The sequence below is a fragment of the Aquarana catesbeiana genome, linkage group LG01, assembly GCF_042186555.1.
Source record: "Aquarana catesbeiana isolate 2022-GZ linkage group LG01, ASM4218655v1, whole genome shotgun sequence".
Taxonomy (NCBI): domain Eukaryota; kingdom Metazoa; phylum Chordata; class Amphibia; order Anura; family Ranidae; genus Aquarana; species Aquarana catesbeiana.
Window position 1 is genome coordinate 674,888,081 of NC_133324.1, and position 21,341 is coordinate 674,909,421.

The 21,341-nt window shown below is 39.9% G+C and overlaps 1 protein-coding gene across 27 annotated transcripts in view; it reads left to right on the forward strand.

Annotated features, from left to right (window-relative positions):
* Nucleotides 1–21,341, forward strand: part of ANK2 (ankyrin 2) — a 793,913-nt gene that overhangs the window by 621,186 nt on the left and 151,386 nt on the right. For 22 of the 27 annotated variants that reach the window (XM_073602841.1, XM_073602877.1, XM_073602815.1 and 19 more), the window contains 7 exons: nucleotides 2,613–2,711; nucleotides 2,998–3,096; nucleotides 4,711–4,908; nucleotides 12,924–13,022; nucleotides 13,293–13,391; nucleotides 14,019–14,117; nucleotides 18,857–18,955. In XM_073602841.1, coding sequence (XP_073458942.1) covers nucleotides 2,613–2,711; nucleotides 2,998–3,096; nucleotides 4,711–4,908; nucleotides 12,924–13,022; nucleotides 13,293–13,391; nucleotides 14,019–14,117; nucleotides 18,857–18,955 — 792 coding nt within the window. The remainder of the gene's footprint in view (nucleotides 1–2,612; nucleotides 2,712–2,997; nucleotides 3,097–4,710; nucleotides 4,909–12,923; nucleotides 13,023–13,292; nucleotides 13,392–14,018; nucleotides 14,118–18,856; nucleotides 18,956–21,341) is intronic. The other 5 variants (XM_073602910.1, XM_073602858.1, XM_073602981.1 and 2 more) reach the window with 1 other exon arrangement.

Below are 21,341 nucleotides of genomic sequence, written 5' to 3' on the forward strand. Positions count from 1 at the left end.
ACTATTATTAATTTAAAAAATAGTTTTTACAATCATTTTTACCTGCATTTGTCTAATAAATGTAATTTGTACAGCATGAGCATATTGTGCATTGGTGTAAGTAAACCATTCAAATTACACTTTGCTCTATGAGAGCTTATACTTATTGTCCTTTTACATGAGTGACATACAGTATGTACACAAGAGACACGTACACTAGACTTAAAGTGGTATTAAACCAAAAGTAAATATTTATTATATTGCCAATTCTTAGATGTGGTCACTGCATTTGTTTTCTTTTTTAGGCTTTCTTTCTTCTATATTAACCTGGTGATTTGGCCAGTAAGTCTGTTGTTTTCAAAAGAACACGCTCTCTTGCAGATGTATCAATTGCATGAATGAGTGCTTGCAATAATCAGTTTTATTTATGTAAGACCTTTATCCTAAAAGGAAAAAAAATCAGTTTGCTGTAACTGCGTATAAAGTATTTGCTGGAATTTAGATTGTAAGCTCTTCTGAGCAGGGCCCTCTTAATCCTATTGTATTGTATTATAACTGTATTGTCTCCCTTTTATATTGTAAAGCGCTGCGTAAACTGTTGGCGCTATATAAATCCTGAATAATAATAATAATAATAATAATTTAGCTTCAATGTATTAATGTATCTAAATCTGCTAGTACATCTAACACTCCCCTCCCCCAGACTGACAATGCTGCTCCCTAAATGTGTCCCATGTGCTCCTTCATCCAGAGTGGGGGCATTCAAATACAGGAGGTGTGTAACTGGCATGATCACCAGGTGAAAACAGAAGGGGAAAAGCCTAAAAAATAAATGTAATGCAGCTACTACATTCAATGACTGGTAATCTGCATTATATTACATTTTGGGTCTGGGGTTTAATACTGCTTTAAGCTTCTGATTCAGGTGTCATGGCTGCAGTCCTAACCTGGGGAGGGATTTGAACAATTCCAATTCAATTAAGTTCTATATGATTACCTTGACACAGTATAGCATCTATAACGATTTTCACATATGACTACAGTTTTTACTGTTTGAAATTCAAATAAATCGTTTATGAGAAAATGCCTATATTACCATAGATAATATTTTTCTTAAATGTCTCATTGCCTGTCTGTTTCTATTTTATAGTTATCTATCTATCTATCTATCTATCTATCTATCTATCTATCTATCTATCTATCTATCTATCTATCTATCTATATATATATCTATTTTTTTTTTTGTGCAAATTCTTTATTTAAAGTATCCAGCATTCACAAAATGACAAGTTGCAATATAAACATATAGACATGCGACATAATGCCATACCCTGAGCATAATAAAGGCGAACAAAAAAGTGCATTAACCACAAGATACAAAGGCACCCAATCAGCATAATCAATCCCGATTTGTCAGCTGAGGGAAGGTCCCTTAACACTGATAGTTATTTTTTTGTAAATTCTTTTTTGTTGTCAAAGCCTATTGGGAATGCCCAGGCTTAAAAAAAAACAAAAAAAAAAAAAAAATATAACAACTTAACACAAAACACAACACAATTAGTATGGCAACCAATACCCTAAGGCAAATAAGTTTGTTCTACTGAAGGCTCTTAACACTAATATTTGACTGGACCAACACATAACATAATCGAACAGAACAATAGGCTTGCATGGGATACTGGGTTTTCTCTTATCAGTACGGGCAAACAGGTAAATATTGAAGGGACATGGGGTGAGGGCAGGCTTGCAGGAATGGTGGATAGGGGAAGGGAGGGGCTGAGCGGAGGAGGGGGAAGAAGATAGGAAAAAGGAGGTGGAGGAGAGTAGGGGGAGGGGAAAGGGAAAAGTCGCTGGGAGAAGGAGGACAGGATGGGTTGGATTACTGGGCGCTAGCTCCGAAAAGGGCCTTACCCTCATCTGAAAATGTAAACATATTCCAATAGATCCAGATTTTAGAGTAGGGTTTGTGTTTATTTTGAGTTGACAATACTAAATATTCCATAGTGTTCAGTTCCTCCACTCTTGTCAGCTATAGTGAAATCGAGGGAGGGTGTCGGCCTTTCCATCTCAATTCAATGCAGGATTTGGCAGTGTTAAGGAGGTAGCTTAGAATTGATTATTTGTATGTTGTCTCGGATATCAGAGACATGTAAAAGGAAAAAGACTGGGTCCTCTGGGTGAACATTTGCAAGAATCTACCTCTTTCCAGAAGCTATCCAATTTGGGGCAGGGGCAGAAAAAATGCTGTAAAGTCCCTTATTCCTGTTGGCATCGCCAGCAGCGGTCCGACACATTGGGGAAATTATTATGAAGTACTATCTCGCTTTTAAGCCTGACACAAGTATGTAGCCAGAGGTCAGCAGAGGCAACCTACATGTTTCTCCCAATATCGTTTTCTTTTAAGAATCTCCAGTTGTAACAACTGGCACACAAAAAGTACACACAGGCCCAAGTTATTCTTCCTTGCCACGGTAACCATGTCATCAGGATATGTGTGTCATACTACATACCATCAAAAGTATTAAAGATCAATGTATAGATAAATGTATTGCAATAGACACCACACAACAAGATAGAGACGCCCTTCAGCTGTTAACCGAGACAAATTCCTCTGTGATCTTGCACTTTTTCAGAAGGGATTTACACCCCTACATGTGGCTGCTAAATATGGAAGCCTGGATGTGGCAAAATTACTCCTCCAGCGCCGTGCACCGCCAGATTCTGCTGGAAAGGTAAATCCATGTGATTAAGTATAGAGCTGCATAGAATATTATGATTATGAGTATGCCTAAGTATAGTGATCAACGTAATTATTTATTATTATATGTTAACAACAATGTTCACATAGTTATAAATGTTTTATCCCTTTAACATACACCATGCACCATTCATGTACTTGTTAGTCTTACACAATTAATATAAAGGCTATTTTATATGACTACAATGCAAGTGTGTATAGCTTCTGTAGAGCTTTAGTAACTAACTGTTTTAACCTCATAACAAACACGCCCTTTGCAGAATGGGCTCACACCACTCCATGTTGCTGCTCACTATGACAACCAGAAGGTGGCGATGTTGTTACTGGATAAGGGTGCTTCTCCCCATGTCACAGCTAAGGTGAGGTTTTTATGTCTGTCATTACACTAAAATGTGTGTCTGTAGTAGGGCGGTATTGTAATGGTATTGTATCAGTGCATTTATTTTAGTTAATTTACTGTATAATCAGTTTAGATTCTTAAAAATGAAATACAATGCCTTAGATAAGAGGCTTAATCTAAAAGTGTGTGATCAAAGTAGCTCTAGATTCATCCACTAAAATTTCATGTACTGTAAGTTTTTTTTTTTTTTTAATAATTCATTTCTTTTTATTAATACATTTCTTTTTATTTTGTTTTGAATAACAAGAATACACAATACAATACAGGGCCCAAATGTGCTCTTACAGTAGAAACACAAAAACTTATCCGGCCTCATTGGCCCATAAAGATGTAGTGGCATAGGCACCACAAGGCCACACATCCCCTCCCATTCCAGGCAAACCCAACCATGTGAGATACACTATCGTGTAGGATTCTGAAGAACCCAATGGGACCCCATTAACGTATATTGGACTTGATGTTCCCAGAAAAAACAAGGTGTAGGCCCCAGCAAAAGCAAAACCGGAGAACCGCATTACATTCCCGGTCTATCGTTCAGTCTAAATGTACTGTACGTTTTAACATACCGATATAATGTCATAAGTTTAATCTACAGCTTTCACTAAAAGAATACCTGGTAATCCTGGTATCCTGCAAGGTCCCTGTGTAGACACTTCCTGTTATGGGGTCACAAATGTATCTTATATGTACTCCTGCAGTGTGACTCTATCACAGGCGCCATTGTTTGGGACCACAAAAGGCTGTGCCAGTACACATTGTGGAGGCATGGTCCATTGATGTCACCTTTAGGAAGTGGGTAAAAAACAATGATTGCACTAGAGTGCATGTAGACATGAAGCAGCTCAATTCCTCTTTCCCTTTAATTGGGTTTATGGCTGGGAGACGGGACAGTCTTCCTGATCACAGGATCACTGTGATTGGCCGTCAAGGTGATCACCAGTTTGAGGGCCCAGAACAGAAACCAGGTGCTGACTGGAACAGCTTGGTTACTGTGCTAGGAGCACATAGTGAGCTTGCTCTCAACACAGAAACCTTGGCCGCCATGGATGCATATATGTAGTGTGTGGGTGCTGAGGTCCACCCTCCCTGTCGCTGCACATATAAGCTGCATGGTTGGCAAAAGGTTAAAGATGCTGGAAGAGATCAGCAGCACTATGATGAAAAAAGGTGAGAACAGTATTTAAAAAAAGAAATAGCAGTTTAACAGTGCTTTAGCAAACTAAATGTCATTCAGTTAGGGATTAAATCTGCTTTAAAGAAGAAATAAAAGTATCTTAGGAACCGATAAGGTTTCAAATTACTAAAACAAGATTACTGAAAGATAAGTTCTGATTGGCTGCAATTTGCTGTGTATTCTTTGCCTCTTTCAGTAAGCCATCAGTTAATCGATGCAATCAGTTTTTAAAGAATGATTTCATAGGAAGCTTCCAGTGTAATTTGTCAAATTACAATCACAGAATAAACCTATAACCCAAGTCGAAATGTTGTTAGATAAGTAAATAAAACTGCTATCATGGTGAAAAAAATTGTATCACAGAGAAGGTAAAATGTTGTCTCTTTTCTAACATTATAGAATGGTTATACTCCTCTGCATATTGCCGCTAAAAAGAAACAGATGCAGATAGCTACTACTCTACTGAACTATGGAGCAGAAACCAACATTCTGACTAAGCAAGGAGTCACCCCTCTCCACCTCGCAGCCCAGGAAGGGCATGCTGACATGGTGACACTTCTGCTCAACAAACAAGCCAATATTCACGTTGGAACAAAGGTGGGCTTTGGTTTTATTGTGAAGTTTCATATGCACTTCAGATGCTTGGCTTTAACAAAGTATGTAACAGTGCAACATATTGTTGTACTGTTTCGTTTTTTATTAGCTCTATCAGGTCAACTCTTTGGGATTTTCTTTTACTTTCACTTTCAATGATAATGGTAAACAGGACAAATGGAGAGGGTGCATCTCCATAACGGGGGCACAAACAGCAATAAAAGCTGACAAGCGTTCTAATCCCCTGCACTCTATGCAAAACCAAACAAAAAGTTTTTAGTAAAAACTTTAAAGAAAATTATGGCTTTATTACAGTAAGTCCTGTTAAGTCCTCATGCACACGGACGTTTTTACAGCTGCTTTTTTGAGCTTTTTTTGCAGCTTAAAAAGGCCTGTCTATGTTAGTCTATGGCTTCATGCCCACCTAGGCGTTTTTGAGCTGCAAGTGGCATAGGCGTTTTTAAGCTGTAAAAAAAACCCAGGACCAGTGGGTTCTGAGAGACGTTTTTCAGCTGTAAAAACGCTCTAACGCTGAAAAACGCTGAAAAACGTTCAAAAACGTCATTCACCAACGTTTTTTAGCGTTTTTGATCCATTGAAAAAAAAAGAAAAAAAAATTTGAAAAAAAAAAAAAACGCTCAAAAACGCTAACGCAAAAAAAGTTCAAAAACGCTAAAAACCGCTATTGCAAAAACGCTGAAAAACGCTGAAAAAAGTTTTAAAAAATCACTGCAAAGATACTGGCGTTTTCATAACGTTTTTTTAACAGCCTGTGTGCATGAGGGCTAAGACTGTTATTCTGGTGTGTTTTGTGTTATCCTTGTCTACTATAAGCAAATGTGATTATTTTGCTATTTTGCACAGCATTTGGAAGAAAGCCTTGCATGTTTAAAATGCATATTTCAGGCAATACGTTCCATGCGGCATAGATCCAATCTAGATAACAATCTTATCAAAGTGCTTAGCACCCAGTGTAGGTTTTATCATTAGCAGCCTTAATTATCCCAGACTTCTTTTTAAAGAAACCTGTGCTGAGAAACTATGAGGCTACCCTTCCCCTTTGAAAATGCTAATGCCCTAGCTATAAAGTTGGCATTGTTTAGTGTTTTTTAAATTGCTGACGTGAAGATACGCAGTGTTGTCTTCACTCACTTGGTCAACAAGCTTTTTCTAGGTCAGTGTCTTTGGAAATATGGAAGGCAAAGACTGCCAGGCAAATTACATTTTCAGAATGAGGTCACCAGTAGCAGCCTCCATGTCACTGTGCCTTTAAACGCTATAGTCCAACTCCGGGCAAATAAAAAATGATCGCTTACAGTGGGATTTAAAAAATGTACTTATCTCCATTCTCCCTGCAACTAGACCGGTCTCTGCAGCACCTGCATCCCAGGCTTCACCGTTCTTGAGTCCTGATGTCATTAGGACCAGAGCAGGGTCCATAGTCCTGCACTGGATGTGAAGGTGCCAAGGGACATTCCATTACCAGATTGTGGGGAGCACCGTCTCTGGAGAGGAGGATCAGGTAATTAAAAATGTTCCTCCTCTCCCATGGAGACAATGTGTAATTAACCCACAGCCCCACTGCAAAGGATAATTTGTTTATTTGCCCGGAGCTGGACTTTAAGATCTCCCCTTTACAGTCAGGAAAATAATTATTTGATCCCCTGCAGGTTTTGTAAGTTTGCCCATTTACAAATAAATAAAGGGTCTATAATTTTTATCATAGGTGTATTTTAAAAGAGACAGAATATCAACCAAAAATCCAGCAAAAAAAACAAATGATACAAATTTTTAAAAACTGAGTTGCAGTTCAGTGAATAAAATAAGTATTTGATCCCCAAGCAAAACATGACTTAGTGGTGGAGAAACCCTTGTTGGCAAGCACAGAGGTAATACATTTTATAATAAACTGACACGCTAAGGGACTATTGTGGTATCTTGTATAGTGTTATATTATGGCAAACATGTACAAAAATGTGTTATGTGACCATATAAGATCTATTAGAATCTTATTCTAAGTGCCGTGATAATCCTTTGTGCAGGTGATAAAATGTATAGATATTTAAGATGGTGTTGATTATTGCACTTCTTCCTTATATTAAAAATGTGTATAAAGCTGCACCACTGCTAAAGTGTTCTGATACCACTCCAAAAAATGAAAATTATATAAAGTGAGATAGTGCACTAAATACTTTCAAAGTATAGTGATAAAAATATTAAATAATAAAATCCGTAAATAAATATTACACAAGTAGTTACAATAAATTGAGATTGCTTATATTGCTCCTAAAACAATATGCGAATGTGTATGAACTACACCTCTGCTTTCTAATACCACTCCAAAAATTGAGAATTATATATAGTGAGATAGTGTTCTAATACCACTCCAAAAAAAAGAATTATATAAAGTGAACTAGTGCACTAAGTATTTTTCCAATATATGGTGATAAAAATATTAAATAATATAATCCATAAATAAATAAATATTACACAGGAAATTTCAATTCATTAAGATCTCTTATGTTAATCCTAGATCAATATGTAATTGTTGGTGTCTTATAATGCATTTATATAATAGTCCTCAGTGAGTATAAATATCAAGTTCAAGCACAGAGGTAAGATGTTTCTTGTAGTTGGTGACCAGGTTTGCACACATCTCAGGAGGGATTTTGGTCCACTCTTCTTTACAGATCTTCTCTAAATCCTTAAGGCGTCTTGGCTGTTGCTTTGCAATTCAAAGTTTTAGCTCCCTCCATACATTTTCTATAGGATTAAGGTCTGGAAGCTAGGCTACGCTATGAACTTAATGTGATTCCTCTTGAGCCACTCCTCTGTGGCCTTGGTAGTATGTTTTGGGTCACTGTCATGCTGGAAGACCCATCTACGACCCATCTTCAGTGTTCTGACTGAGGGAAGAAGGTTCTTGTCCAAGATTTTAAAATACATGACCCCGTTCATAGCGCCCTCAATGCGGCAAAGTCAGCCTGTACCTTTAGCAGAGAAACAACCCCAAAACATAATGTTTCCACCTCCATGCTTGCCTGTAGGGATGGTGTTCTTAGGGTCAGAGTCTGCATTTTTCTTCCTCCAAACACGGCAAGTCGAGTTAATGCCAAAGAGCTCAATTTTGGTCTCATCTGACCACAGCACTTTCTCCCAATTCTTCTCTGAATCATTTAGATGTTTATTGGCAAACTTCAGATGGGCCTGTACATGTGCCTTCTTGAGGAGGGGGACCTTGCGGGCGCTGCAGGATTTCAATCCATTGCCGCGTATTGTGTTACCAATGATTTGTTTGGTGACTGTGTGTCAGGGCTGGGCTCTCAGCCCTTTCTTCTCTGTGCTCAGGTTGCTCAGCTGTTGGTTATTTGCTAGTACTCATCGTTCCACAGTGGCTCACCTGTTGATCATCTGGTCATCAGTCAAGCCCACAGCCAGCCCCTTCTGGCTATTTAAACTGTCTGGTTCATTTCTTCAATGCCTTCACCTTGGTCAACATATCTATAGACTCTCTGCTCTGTTCCTGTTGAAGACTCGCCTGGCTGATGTCCATTCTGGTTCCTGATCCTGTCTGCTGCCTCTGACTATGCTGATCTCTGGCTTCCTGATTTCCTGACTTATTCTGACTACCCGATTTGGCTACCGAACCCTGGCTATGTTTTGACTACGTTTACCAGTTGTACCATTTTTACCATTTTATTAAAAGGTGTGATTTTTACTGCTTTTTCTGTCTCCGTCTGTTTTATGGTTCCTGACAGTAGGCGAAGGCAATGAATTCAGGAGATGCAGGCAATCCACCTAGTGGTAATATTTATTCCAGGTTGAATGAGCAGGATCACCGCATAGATTAGTTTGCCATAGCGTTACAGACGCTCCTGATTCGCACTGTTAACCTGGATCCTCTCACTGTGGCTTTTCCTGTACAACCTGTGTTGCAGGCCTTTCCTGCTGCTGCTACAGTCTCTCTGCAGGCACCCGCCTCGAATATTACCTCTGTAAGAGGTATGTCTGGTTCCGCTCTGCTTCCCCAGGGATTTGGGGGCGATCCAGTTCAATGCAGAGGGTTTCTTAACCAGGTTGGGATAAACTTTGAGATGCTACCCCAGGCATGCCTAACGGACAGAAGCAAAATAGGCTTCATTATTTCCCTTGGAGGGTTTGCCCTTGGCCCGGGCAAACCCTCTATGGGAGACAAAAAAACCCATTGTTCTGAGTTACCCAGAGTTTGCAGTTTCCTTTAAAAGGGTATTTGATGTTCCCGCATGCTCCACTTCTGCTGCCAAGCCATGTCCATCAAACAGAGTACGAGAACTGTTGCCAATTACGCCATTGAATTCCATACTCTGGCAGTAGAGGTCGCTTGGAACAATGAGGCCCTTGTGGCTGCTTTTCCTCATGGTCTTTCAATTAACATCAAAGATGAGATAGCAGCCCAAGACATGCCTACAGATCTGGAGAAGTTGATTACGTTTGCCATCCTCATTGACTTCAGACTCCGAGAGAGACCTTCCTTTAAGGAGTGCTTGCAGAAGCCTCCTGTACATTTGGCTCTGAGGTTTGCAGTCCCACCCTTGCCTCCCTCACCTCCCATGCCTCCTGGTACCGAGTCTGCCAGTGAAGTAGAACCCATGCAGTTGGGCTTTACACGTCTCTCTCTGGATGAGAGGGCCTTTAAGAGGAGGGAGAGATTGTGCCTCTATTGTGGCCAGGCAGGTCACTTCTTGAATTCTTGTCCTATCTGTCTGGGAAACGCTTGCACCTGAGGTCCTGTAGGGGACAGACCTTAGGTGGCATTGTTATGTCCCCAGTTACCTTGAAGGATAAGCCTCTAGTTTTGGTTACCCTTTTGTGGTCTGAGTCATCCATCGACACACAGGCTCTAATTGACTCTGGGGCTGCAGGCCTGTTCATAGACAGTGCCTTTGTGTTTAAGCGCTCGATTCCGCCACAGCTTTGTGCCACATGCCATTGAGGCTATTGATGGGAGACCTCTACAGCCTGCCCATGTGACTCATGAGACTGCTCCGTTGACCATGGACATAGGGGCTCTTCACCAAGAGATAATCCAATTTCAAGTCATTTCCTTTCCTCATTATCCTGTGGTTATTGGTTATCCTTGGTTACAGAGGCACAACCCCTCTTTTGATTGGCTTTGTGCTGAGGTTCTTTCCTGGTCGCCACAATGCAGTAAGACATGTTTTCAGAAAGTGGCTAAGGTCTTGTGCACCTCTTCCCTCTCCTCCTTGCCAGAGAAGTGCCCCGAATTTAGTGATGTCTTTGACCAGGATCAAGCCAGTAGTTTGCCTCCACACCGGTCATATGATTGAGCAATTGACATTCATCCTGGTGCTAAGCCTCCCCGTGACCGGGTTTACCCTTTGTCTGTCTCGGGGCATAAAGCTATGGAGGACTACGTTGCTGATGCACTTTCTCGAGGGTTTATCTGCAAATCTTCGTCTCCTGCTGGTGCTGGCTTCTTCTTTGGGAGAAAGAAGAGGGGTGAACTGAGACCTTGTATCGATTATAGGGGTCTTAATCGCATCACGATTAAGAATGCCTACCCGATTCTGTTGATTACAAAATTATTTGACTGCCTCAAGGGAGCAACAGTTTTCACGAAGCTCGATCTGAGAGGGGTATACAATCTTGTGAGGATCAAGGTGACAAATAGAAAACTGCGTTTAACACCAGGACAGGACATTACAAATACCTCATAATGCCGTTTGGTCTTTGCAACGCTCCTGCAGTTTTTCAGGAGTTCATTAACAATGTCCTACGAGATATGTTGCAGCAATGTGTGGTGATTTATCTCAACGATATTTTCATATATTCTAGATCCCTAGAGAGCCACCACAGAGATTTCCTGTGTGCTACAGAGGCTGAGAGATAATAACCTGTATTGTAAGTTGGAGAAATGCGAGTTCCATTGTGAACAGGTTAAATTTCTGTGTTATGACATTTCGACTGACGGTTTTTCGATGGACCCAGAGAAATTATCTGCAGTTCTACAGTGGCCTCGGCCTGTAGGTCTACATCCATTACAATGTTTTCTTGGCTTTGACAATTATCGGAAATTTATTCAGAACTTCTCTTCTCTGGTCAAACCCCTGACTGATATGACCAGAAAGGACGGTAACCCACAGAATTGGTCTCTGGATTTCATTAAAGCCTTTGAGTCTCACAAGGCTGCCTTTGTTTCAGCTCCTGTGCTGGCACATCCTGATCCTATGCTACCCTTCATTCTTGAGGTTGATGCATCCGAGACTGGAGTGGGAGCCCTTCTGTCTCAGCGTCCTACCTCTGAAAGCGCTATGCATCCTTGTGGCATCTTTTCTAAGAAATTGTCTCCTGCAGAATGCAATTACGAGATTGGGGACAGAAAATTGTTAGCTATCATTTTAGCTCTTAAAGAATGGAGGCATCTCATCTGAGGTACCACTGTGTCGGTCCTCATTTTGACTGACCATAAAAATCTCACATTCTTGTCTGAGGTACTAAGAATATAAGGGCTGACGCATTGTCGCAACAGTTTTGCTCCGCTTCCAAGATTGAGTCGGTACCTGTTCCTGTAATACCTCCTGATTGCATTCTGGCTACTGTACGCACCAGTCTCACCTCACCTTTGGGTGACGGAATCCGTGCCGCTGAGATCCAGTCTCCTTCCAAGAAACCTGGTGACCGCTGCCTAGTCCCTGGGAATCTCTGCACTGCTTTGCTCCAGACTTACCATTCTCCCAAGGCGGCTAGTCACCCAGGGAAGAATCAACTAATTTGGGCTATTTCTCAACAATTCCGGTGGCCTAGTCTCTGTGCTGATGTCTTTGTAGCAACTTTTTCCTTGTGTGCACAGAGTGAGACACCACAACACTTTCCAGTGGGCCTCCTACAACCCATACCGAATGGAGAGAGGCCTTGGACCCACCTGTCTATGGATTTTATTGTGGAGTTACCCAACTCCCAGGGCAACACGGTTATTCATATGGTGGTTAACTGGCTCTTGAAAATGTCACATTGTATTCCACAAAAGAAGTTGAGCACATTTAAAGAACTGGCATCCATTTTTGCTCGGGAGATCTTTTGGTTGCATGGGCTACCCAAGGTTATAATCTCTGGCAGGGGTACCCAGTTTGTCTCCAGGGTTTAGTGAGCCTTTTGTGCACAGTTAGTAATTCAGCTTTCCTTCTCCACCCACAATCCAATGGGGCCGCAAAACGAGCCAACCAAGACTTGGAGTAGTTTCTTCTCTGCTATATTTCTGGCCACCATAATAACTGGTCAGACCTCCTACCTTGGGCAGAGTTTGCTCAAAATAGTGCCATCAATACCGTTTCATGATTGTCTCCATTTATGGCGAATTATAGTTTCCAACCATCCATGTTGCCTGACTCATTTGTTCCTCAAAGAATTCCTGCATTAGAGGAGCATCTCTGCGATCTTCATTCCACTTGGGTGCAGGTCCAAGAGTCCTTGCAACGTGCCAGTGAGAGATACAGACTCCATGCGCCTACCTGTGCCTGTGTCGCTCTCTCTCTTTCTCCTCCTGAGGCAGGGACTTTACTTGTACATTCTTTCTATGCGTCCAGCGCCTGGCACCTGCTGCCACGCTGCTGCCCAAATGATGCCCAATAGGTTGCGGGCTATGTGTTGGGCACCACATCGACTCGATAAGTAGGAACACTTCTAAATAATTGATCTGCAATGATCTGCAATGAAGATTGTAATGGTAGAGTCAGTTTGTGACATATGTAGCAAACTTCAATGCAAGTTAAGTGCATATCCTTGCGGAAGGATGAGACATGCACTATTTATCTAAAACTCATCCCATACTTTATAATCTACTAGTTTGGTAAATCTAAAGGGGATTGTATGAAGATTGAACAGTCAGATGGCAACATGCGTGGTGTGCTTTATGTACTGTATGTGCTGTTTTTATGAATTCATCTGTGAATTCTAGAAAAGCTGGAACAATCTGTTGTTTTTAGAATATTTGCAATGCATGTTTTATTTTTCTTACACAGAATGGACTGACTCCATTGCACCTAGCAGCCCAGGAGGACAAGGTCAACGTAGCTGAAATATTAGCAAAAGAGGGAGCCAATTTGGATGCTCAGACTAAGGTAAGGTGAAGCCATTAAAAGTATCCATCTGTAGCATTTAACGCAGATTAAGATTGGAGAACATTGCCAGTTTTGGAGATTTTTTTGAAAATATATACTTAATATATTAGTGGATTGCAGATGTGATGTATAAAACTGCTCATCAGAGTACGTTTAATGAAAATTTCACCCATGTGCATGTCTACATTTCCTTTAATAATCCCAATGTCACAAGGCCACAAGCTATTATTGGTGTTTCTGGTTTCCAATAAATAAATCTATTTCTTCCAGCTGGGTTATACGCCACTAATTGTAGCTTGTCACTATGGAAACATTAAGATGGTGAATTTCCTTCTGTCACATGGAGCTTGTGTCACAGCTAAAACAAAGGTAATTCTGTTTGTAACAACTATTTGTTTTTTTGTGGAAATTATATCTCTGAATATGATGAATGATGTGATGTAGTCACCTTTCATTTTTTACAATGTAACTTTCTAGGATATGTTGACATTCTCCAAAGAATAAAGAATTTGCTGTATATAGAATGTGTTCAATTACTTAATATTTTAATATTAAAATGAATAATAATATTAGTATATTTAATAAAATTGGCAAGTGTGGCTGGGATGAACACAGGGTTTTTTACTGTCTACATACTGTATGTATTAATCTGGTTATGTATTAAACCTATTTTGCACAAGGAAAATAATGAAAAGTCTTGCTGTCTCACTGCATGGATGAGCACAAGGCTTGTATTGGTAATCTGGCAGCGCTGGCATTTCCAGAAGGGCTTCTTTGTTTGTATTGGAGATAAAAAAGATCCTCCCTAATACAGTACAAGCAAAGAGCCCAGTAGTTGCTTATCCCTATCATGGGTCTCTGCTCTCAGTTGCAATCCTTCCTTTTGTTCATAATAGAATGTATACTATCCTAACAAATAATAAAAATTCACATTTGGATATCATTTTTTAAATCTGTGTATTAATGTGTTGCATTGTTGTTATTTACTTTTCACAGAATGGTTACACTCCTTTACATCAGGCTGCCCAGCAGGGACATACCCATATCATCAATGTTTTGCTCCAAAATGGTGCAAAACCAAACGCCACCACTACTGTAAGTATTATATATTTAAATTCATTATTTTTCTCTTTGTCCATGCCTTTTGTAGTTGAGACTCTCAAACCTTTTAATTTGAGTTTTATATAAGAGTTAAAGCAAACCTGCGGGCCTTCCCAATAATTGTGACATTTACCCTAAAAAGTAGGCACCTTCAGGTACCTGCCTGTTACCTTGGATCTTCTATAGAGTTGCAAAGGATCCCAGAAACTCTGTAATAGAACAGTGGCGAATTTCCATGGCCCCTTCAGTCTTCTTCTGCTCTACCATCATTTAATGAGGCCAGCCTTTGCAAGAACTAAACAGTTGTGAAATGTGAAGGGTGAACATTCTTGCCAGAGCCAGTGACCAGTTAAATTGATTACTGTTTTAAACAAAGAGACCTGGGTTAGTGCAGGCACCTGGAGATAGCAGCTACTTTGCACTTTCCCAATTCAAGAGCCCATGGAGTTTGTAAATGTTAGACACTTAAAATGACCATACACACCTTAGGTTCACATCTGTGCAGTGTGTTTGGGGTGTCATTTTTTGGGCACATTTGTAGGCTACCAATGAACGCTATAGAACATGCGATTTGATGAAACTGCATCAAAGTTGTAGCATGCAGGAGTTTGATGCGCTTTCATTAAAATGAGCGTTCTAATAGAGTTCAATGGAGCACACAGAAAAATGTGTGCAAAACCTGCCTAAAACGCAATATGCCAAAAATGCACCAAACAGAGGTGAGCCTGCCCTTATACAAATGCTGTGACTCTATTTTTAGACCCTTTCCATTAATAATCTGTGTGTGTACTGGTTGCTGCTAACTTTTTTTATCTGATAGTAAGCTGTTTTAATTCTGTTCCAGTGGATTGGAATTTGTGTTTGCTTGAGGACCACCTGAGCATGTGTTTGAAGCTGTAGAACTGCCTTTCCTTTTGTCTCTCACATGCTATTTTCCTTTGGCACCTGTTTGAATTACCAATATCAGTCAGGTTTTGTCATTGCCAAGAATTGCCAAATCTATTTTGGATAAGACTGTTGACAAAGAAACTACCCCTGTAGCCTAATTTTCAGGTGTTTAACTCAACTGCAAAAGACGTTATAGCATTAGGGATACTCTTTGCCTTAGACTGGACATTTAGGACATTTATTAATCTGAATAGTGAGTTGTAATGAAGAGTTGGCTCTAGTTCAGACACAGTATAAATAATGGCAGCACCCAGTACATGCTTCAACAGTATTAAGATGGAATTTAGCTGCTTGATGATGTTGTGCAGAAAACATGTATTTACTATTCTTGTTGGATACTTTTTATATGTCCAAGAGCCTGTCAGACACAACTTCCCTAATATAAAATACTTAAAGGTTATAATGTATTAAAAATGTGCTAAATATATGGCAAGCACCTTTTTGTTCTTTATTGTATATTTCTCTGGTATTAATAGTTCAAACTACAGCAGGTAAACTTTTTGAAAAATGACCTACAGCTCCGTGGTGTGACCTACCTCCACTGACTTGAATTAACGTATCCTGTGTGCTGTGGTTTATTTGCAGTAGGGGTTTTGGTACAGACCTTCACCTTACATTTTACCTAAATGTAATATCCCAACTGTGATTGTTTTTACCCACAATGATCTAGTTATAATAAAATGAATACCATAAAAATCGCTTTAGCTGTCATTTTGGAGCTAGTCTGCCAACTGGACTGTATATTGGCAATTTTAGGGCAGTTACACACAAACTACAGCAATGAGACCATGTAAAACTTTTTTTGCAAGAGATAAAGAATAGAGTTTTGGAAGATCTTTGAGGTGTAAGTTAATACTGTATTTGCTATATTTAAATTTCTCCATATAAAAAAAGACAGCACTTTCACCACATGTACATTTAAGATATAACCTGATTGATTGGGTTCTGTAAATCAATCATTTTGTGTCCACCAAAGACCTATCTTTGGGACTTTTGTTTATGTTGTTAAATATCCAATGTCCAATGTTCTGACACACATCAAATACACATATATGTTTCTAAAAGAAACATCACCAAAATCTTAACAGGTGTTAACATGTTAATATCACTCCATTTTTTTTCAATTTCCTCAAATCTACAAGTTTCATTAAAATAATACCCAGTGATCCTGCAAGGAAGGTCCTTCCTGTTAATGCCGGACATCAATTTTCTAGTTGAGCTGCTGCAATGATCTGCAGGAGCAGTTACATGTAAACAGGAAGTGGCTTCAAGATACTGGAAAAGATTAAGAGGACTAAGATGCAAAAAAAAATGAAGAAAATGTAAATATATTATTTAAAACAAATATGGCAGTTACTTTTGATACAGTGTACTTAAGCAAACTTAATATCATTCATTCAGGCTTCAGATTTAAAGTAGATTCAAACCCTACTGCATAATACTAAACAATTGCCATCTTTAAATTTGCCATCCAAGTATTGTTTTCATTTTTTGCATATTTTAAATCCCAGTGCTGTTCATTTCTTCTAGTCCTTTTTGCAACCTCTTTCTGTCATCTCATTCTCCACCACTGCCTGCTCCACATTACTCTAGACCAATTTTTGATGGTGACAATGGTGGAACATGCCTGTGCAATGCGCGCTGGCATGGTCGCTTGTAGTCTCCACCAGGAATATACAGTATCTCACAAAAGTGAGTACACCCGTCACATTTTTGTAAATATTTTATTATATCTTTTCATGTGACATCACTGAAGAAATGACACTTTGCTACAATGTAAAGTAGTGAGTGTACAGCTTGTATTCCAGCATGAAGGGCTGTCTCTTGGGTAGAGCACGCCTGTCTCCTAGATGGAGCACACGCCTGTCTCCTGAAGGGAGCAGTGAGCTATGGACAGGCCTCGCTTTGCAGGTGTTCAAACCTGCAAACTCGCACAGCCTGCAGGTCTCCAGTAAGACCTGGACACAAGATTGGATGCTTCTTCCTACTGAAAACTCTTTGAAGCCTCTAGACTCCAGACCCTAATCTAAGATTACAAAGCAAAATACTCCAGAGCCCTGTGTGCCTTTTGCCTGTACTCACACCGTGGCAGGACCTAGCACTATTAATACATGTTGTGTGTGTGTATATATATATATATATATATATATATATATATATATATATATATACATACATATATATATATATATGTATATATATATATATTAGTATATTAAACTGAATAGGTTTTCTGGTTTTAGTGCAGTTACACTCTGTGCTGCATGGCATTAGCCATTTACAAAATGTGTATATACACTATATTGTCAAAAGTGTTGGGACGCCTGCCTTTCTACGCACAAAAACTTTAATGGCATCCCAGTCTTAGTCCATACTGACTTGGCTTCAACTCTTCTGGGAAGACTGTCCACAAGGTTTAGGAGTGTGTCTATGGGAATGTTTGACCATTTATCCAGAAGCGCATTTGTGAAGTCAGGCACTGATGTTGGACGAGAAGGCCTGTCTCACAGTCTTCGCTCTAATTCATCCCAAAGGTGTTCTATAAGTTGAGGTCGGGACTTTGTACCAAATTCCTCGACCCCAAACTCGCTTGTCCATGTCTTTATAAACCTTGCTTTGTGCACAGTTATGTTGGAACAGAAAGGAGCCATCCCCAAACTGTTCCCACAAAGTTGGGAGCATGAAATTGTCCAAAATGTCTTGGTATGCTGACGCCTTAAGAGTTCCTTTCACTGGAACTAAGGGGCCAAGCCCAACCCCTGAAAAACAACCCCACAACATAATCCCCTTCCACCAAATGATTTGGACCAGTGCACAAAGCAAGGTCCATAAAGAGACTGTGAGCCAGGCCTTCTCATCCAACATCAGTGCCTGACCTCACAAATGCACTTCTGGAAGAATGGTCAAACATTACCATAGACACACTCCTAAACCTTGTGGACAGCCTTCCCAGAAGAGTTGAAGCTGTTATAGCTGCAAAGGGTGGGCCAACTCAATATTGAACCCTACGGACTAAGACTGGGATGCCATTAACGTTCATGTGCGTGTAAAGGCCCAATACTTTTGACAATATAGTGTATATATGTATATAATTATTTTTTTTTTCTGCCTGAACATGTTTTTATGCTTTGTGAAAATGACACATTCATCTGTAGAATATTTTAAACTGGCAAGAGGATAAATGTCAGGTGCTTCTTGAGCATATATTTTATGGCCCTACGGTGTCAGTTATTTGTAGACAGTGGACTAAGAATTTCCTCTATGGAAATTACTCGTACTTCTCCTAAATGACTGTCAGATGTGTTTATGTAGCTTTATTTTTCTTAAGGGAGCACTGAATTCAAATGAATCCAAGTTTTACCGTCTGTTCGCTTCCCTAGTTAAAACGGACAATGCGATCCATTTCATATAACTGTTTCTTAGAAAACATGTTTTAAAAATACTAAATGGAGCTCTATTTCAGAAACATCAGGGTAACTAACACTGCATTTGGAAGCATCTTAAGTAGCTAGCTTTTAAGGCAAATTGTGCTGGAGTGTGACAGCCTTAAAGCAGACAGAACATTTTTATGCAGAGAAGCTGGCAGATGTCAGAGTGTTGTGTTGCTATGGGGATTAAAGCTGCACAGAAAGACTTCAGAAGTGAATTACAGATTTGTGAAGCGCCTTTTTCCTATGTTTGGTGCCTTGTTCTGGATGGGAAGGCTGGCTCACTTGCTGTACTGTATGTAATTGAATTTGCTTACAGTTTTACCACTCTTTCCCTTACTCCTTCCTCCCCTGCAGAATGGTAACACTGCACTTGCGATTGCCAGGCGACTGGGATACATCTCTGTGGTGGACACATTGAAGGTTGTCACTGAGGAAATCATCACAACTACCACTGTGAGTGCCTCTTTATGTTCACTTTTATTTGGTAAAATAGCAGCATTATGACAGACAGTGCATGCATTATAGCTTAAAAAAACTGAACCTATTCAATATGAAATGTTGCTGTGTATTGTAACTCACAGCATAAACTCTTACAGTTCATAGACATTTCTAGAGTATACATGTATATTGTATATTTGAATGCTCTTACACACAGACATTTGATTAGGTACCTTTAAAATTTCTTATCAGAACGCATGTATTGCTTTAATAAATAGTATAAGAAGAAAAGTGCTAAATGCTAAACCATAGCATCCAGTCCTTCTTATAGTGTGACTTCAATAAAGCACGATATGATTGGTTGCTGCAGGTTTCTGCAGACAGCACTTAGCTCTTAGCTACTTATGTTATTTATAAATGTAAAAAAAATGTTTGTATTATACAGTATTCCCATTAACATATGTGTATTAAAAGAAACCAGTAAAAGTAGAACTATGGTAGCTTCTGTTACTGGCCTGACTTTGAGAGGTACAATCCTTGAGGAAGTTTTTGATCTTTGCTTCACTGCCTAAAAAGTCACGGACCTGGAACAAGCATCCAGTAAAGTTGGGAAAGTCTAAGCTTTCCTCTTCTGTGCTTGTCTCAAGTCAGTGACTACTTACAGTCACAAGACCAGGAAAAGAATAACCAATACACCTTTAAAGCGGTTGTATACCCGCACAGATTTTTTTTTTTTTAAATAAAAAAACCTGCAAGGCAAAGGCATAATGAGCTAGTATGCAGCACATACTAGCTCATTATGAAATTCTCACCTTAGAACGAGGCCTCGACATCTGATCCCGGTCCACGCCGAGGGAGCTGACATGTTTCCTAGGCGTTGTGAGTGACCGAAGCCGCGATTATATCACTTCCGCGCATGTGCACGGGAGTCTTCTTCCCGGCAAGGTCCAGCAGTGTCTGCCGGACCTTGAGTTGGGCCTTCACAGCGCATTCGCCGCTGATGTCAGCAGCTGCATGCAAAGTACATGTCTCTTAAACCGTACAGGTTTAAGAGATATGAATTGTACCCACAGGTAAGCCTTATTATAGGCTTACCTGCAGGTAAAAGTTAAAAAAAAGGGTATACAACCACTTTAAGAGACAGCTCAGCAATGTCAGCTCCCATCTTTCTATCCCCTCAGGTTTCATTAAATAGGTGTTTCCATGATCTGGCATGCACAATATTTTACCTTTTACTCTCATAACACACCAATACATTTGATCCGTTTACTGATGAACAAGTTATATCAAAGTATTAAAGTTAACCTTTCACAAAGCTGAGCTATTCAAACTGAGACCTAGAGATACATGTTATACAAGGTATATGCAAATCCTCACTTTTCTTTTAAAAGTCAGGTTTAGGCCCACACCCATTATCTATTGAGCCTGCTTGTCAATCAATGCATCCGTATCACACTAGAGCACCAATAAGGAAGAGGTGGAATAGGCAGGGTCAAGCTTTTCGTTTGTTTCACTGCCTATAATGCTGGAGCTACAAATGGTTTTTTCCTCTACTTATGTATTTCTTCATCATACGCTCACTTTGCATTTCTTATGCCGCGTACACACGACCAGACTTTCCGTCAGAATAGACTCCGACGGTCTTTCCGACGGAGTTCCGACTGAGTTCCGCTGAAGCGGACTTGACTACACACGATCACACCAAAGTTCGATCATTTAGAACGCGATGACGTACGACGGGACTAGAAAAAGAAAGTTCAATAGCCAATAGCTGCCCTTGCGTCGTTTTCGGTCCGTCAGAATAGCATATAGACGAGCATGTTTTACCGATAGGAATTGATTCCGTCGGAAAGATTTGAAACATGTTCTATTTCTAGGTCCGTCAGAATTTTAGAAAGAAAAAGTCAGATGAAGCCCACACACGATCGGAATGTTCGACGGAATGATTCCGTCGGACCTTTTCTGCCGGAAAGTCTGGTCGTGTGTACGCGGCATTAGACTTGCTAATTTCCACCACATATTGCATTTAGTTGTATTTAACACATAGAGACAATGTTTAACCCCCTCACTACGCAAATGTGTTCCTATGCACTGCAAGTGAACAGACACAGAGCACAATTTGGGGGTTTTGTAAACCTTAATATCTTTATATGTTGGTGCCCTGTCTCCATAAATCACTTTATTTTATTCGGGGATCAGGGTTGATAAGAAGGATAATAATAACTATTGGAGTGTATTAGTTCAAAATCTCATACTTTTGTGCTTCGCTTCTTGGAGACCTTAGAAAAATATGACAAATCTATTGTAATGTTTTTAAATTAGGTCATGTTATTACAAATATAATACAATGCATAATGAGCTTGCATTTTTAAAATTCTGTATCCTACTCAGTTAAAAGGGG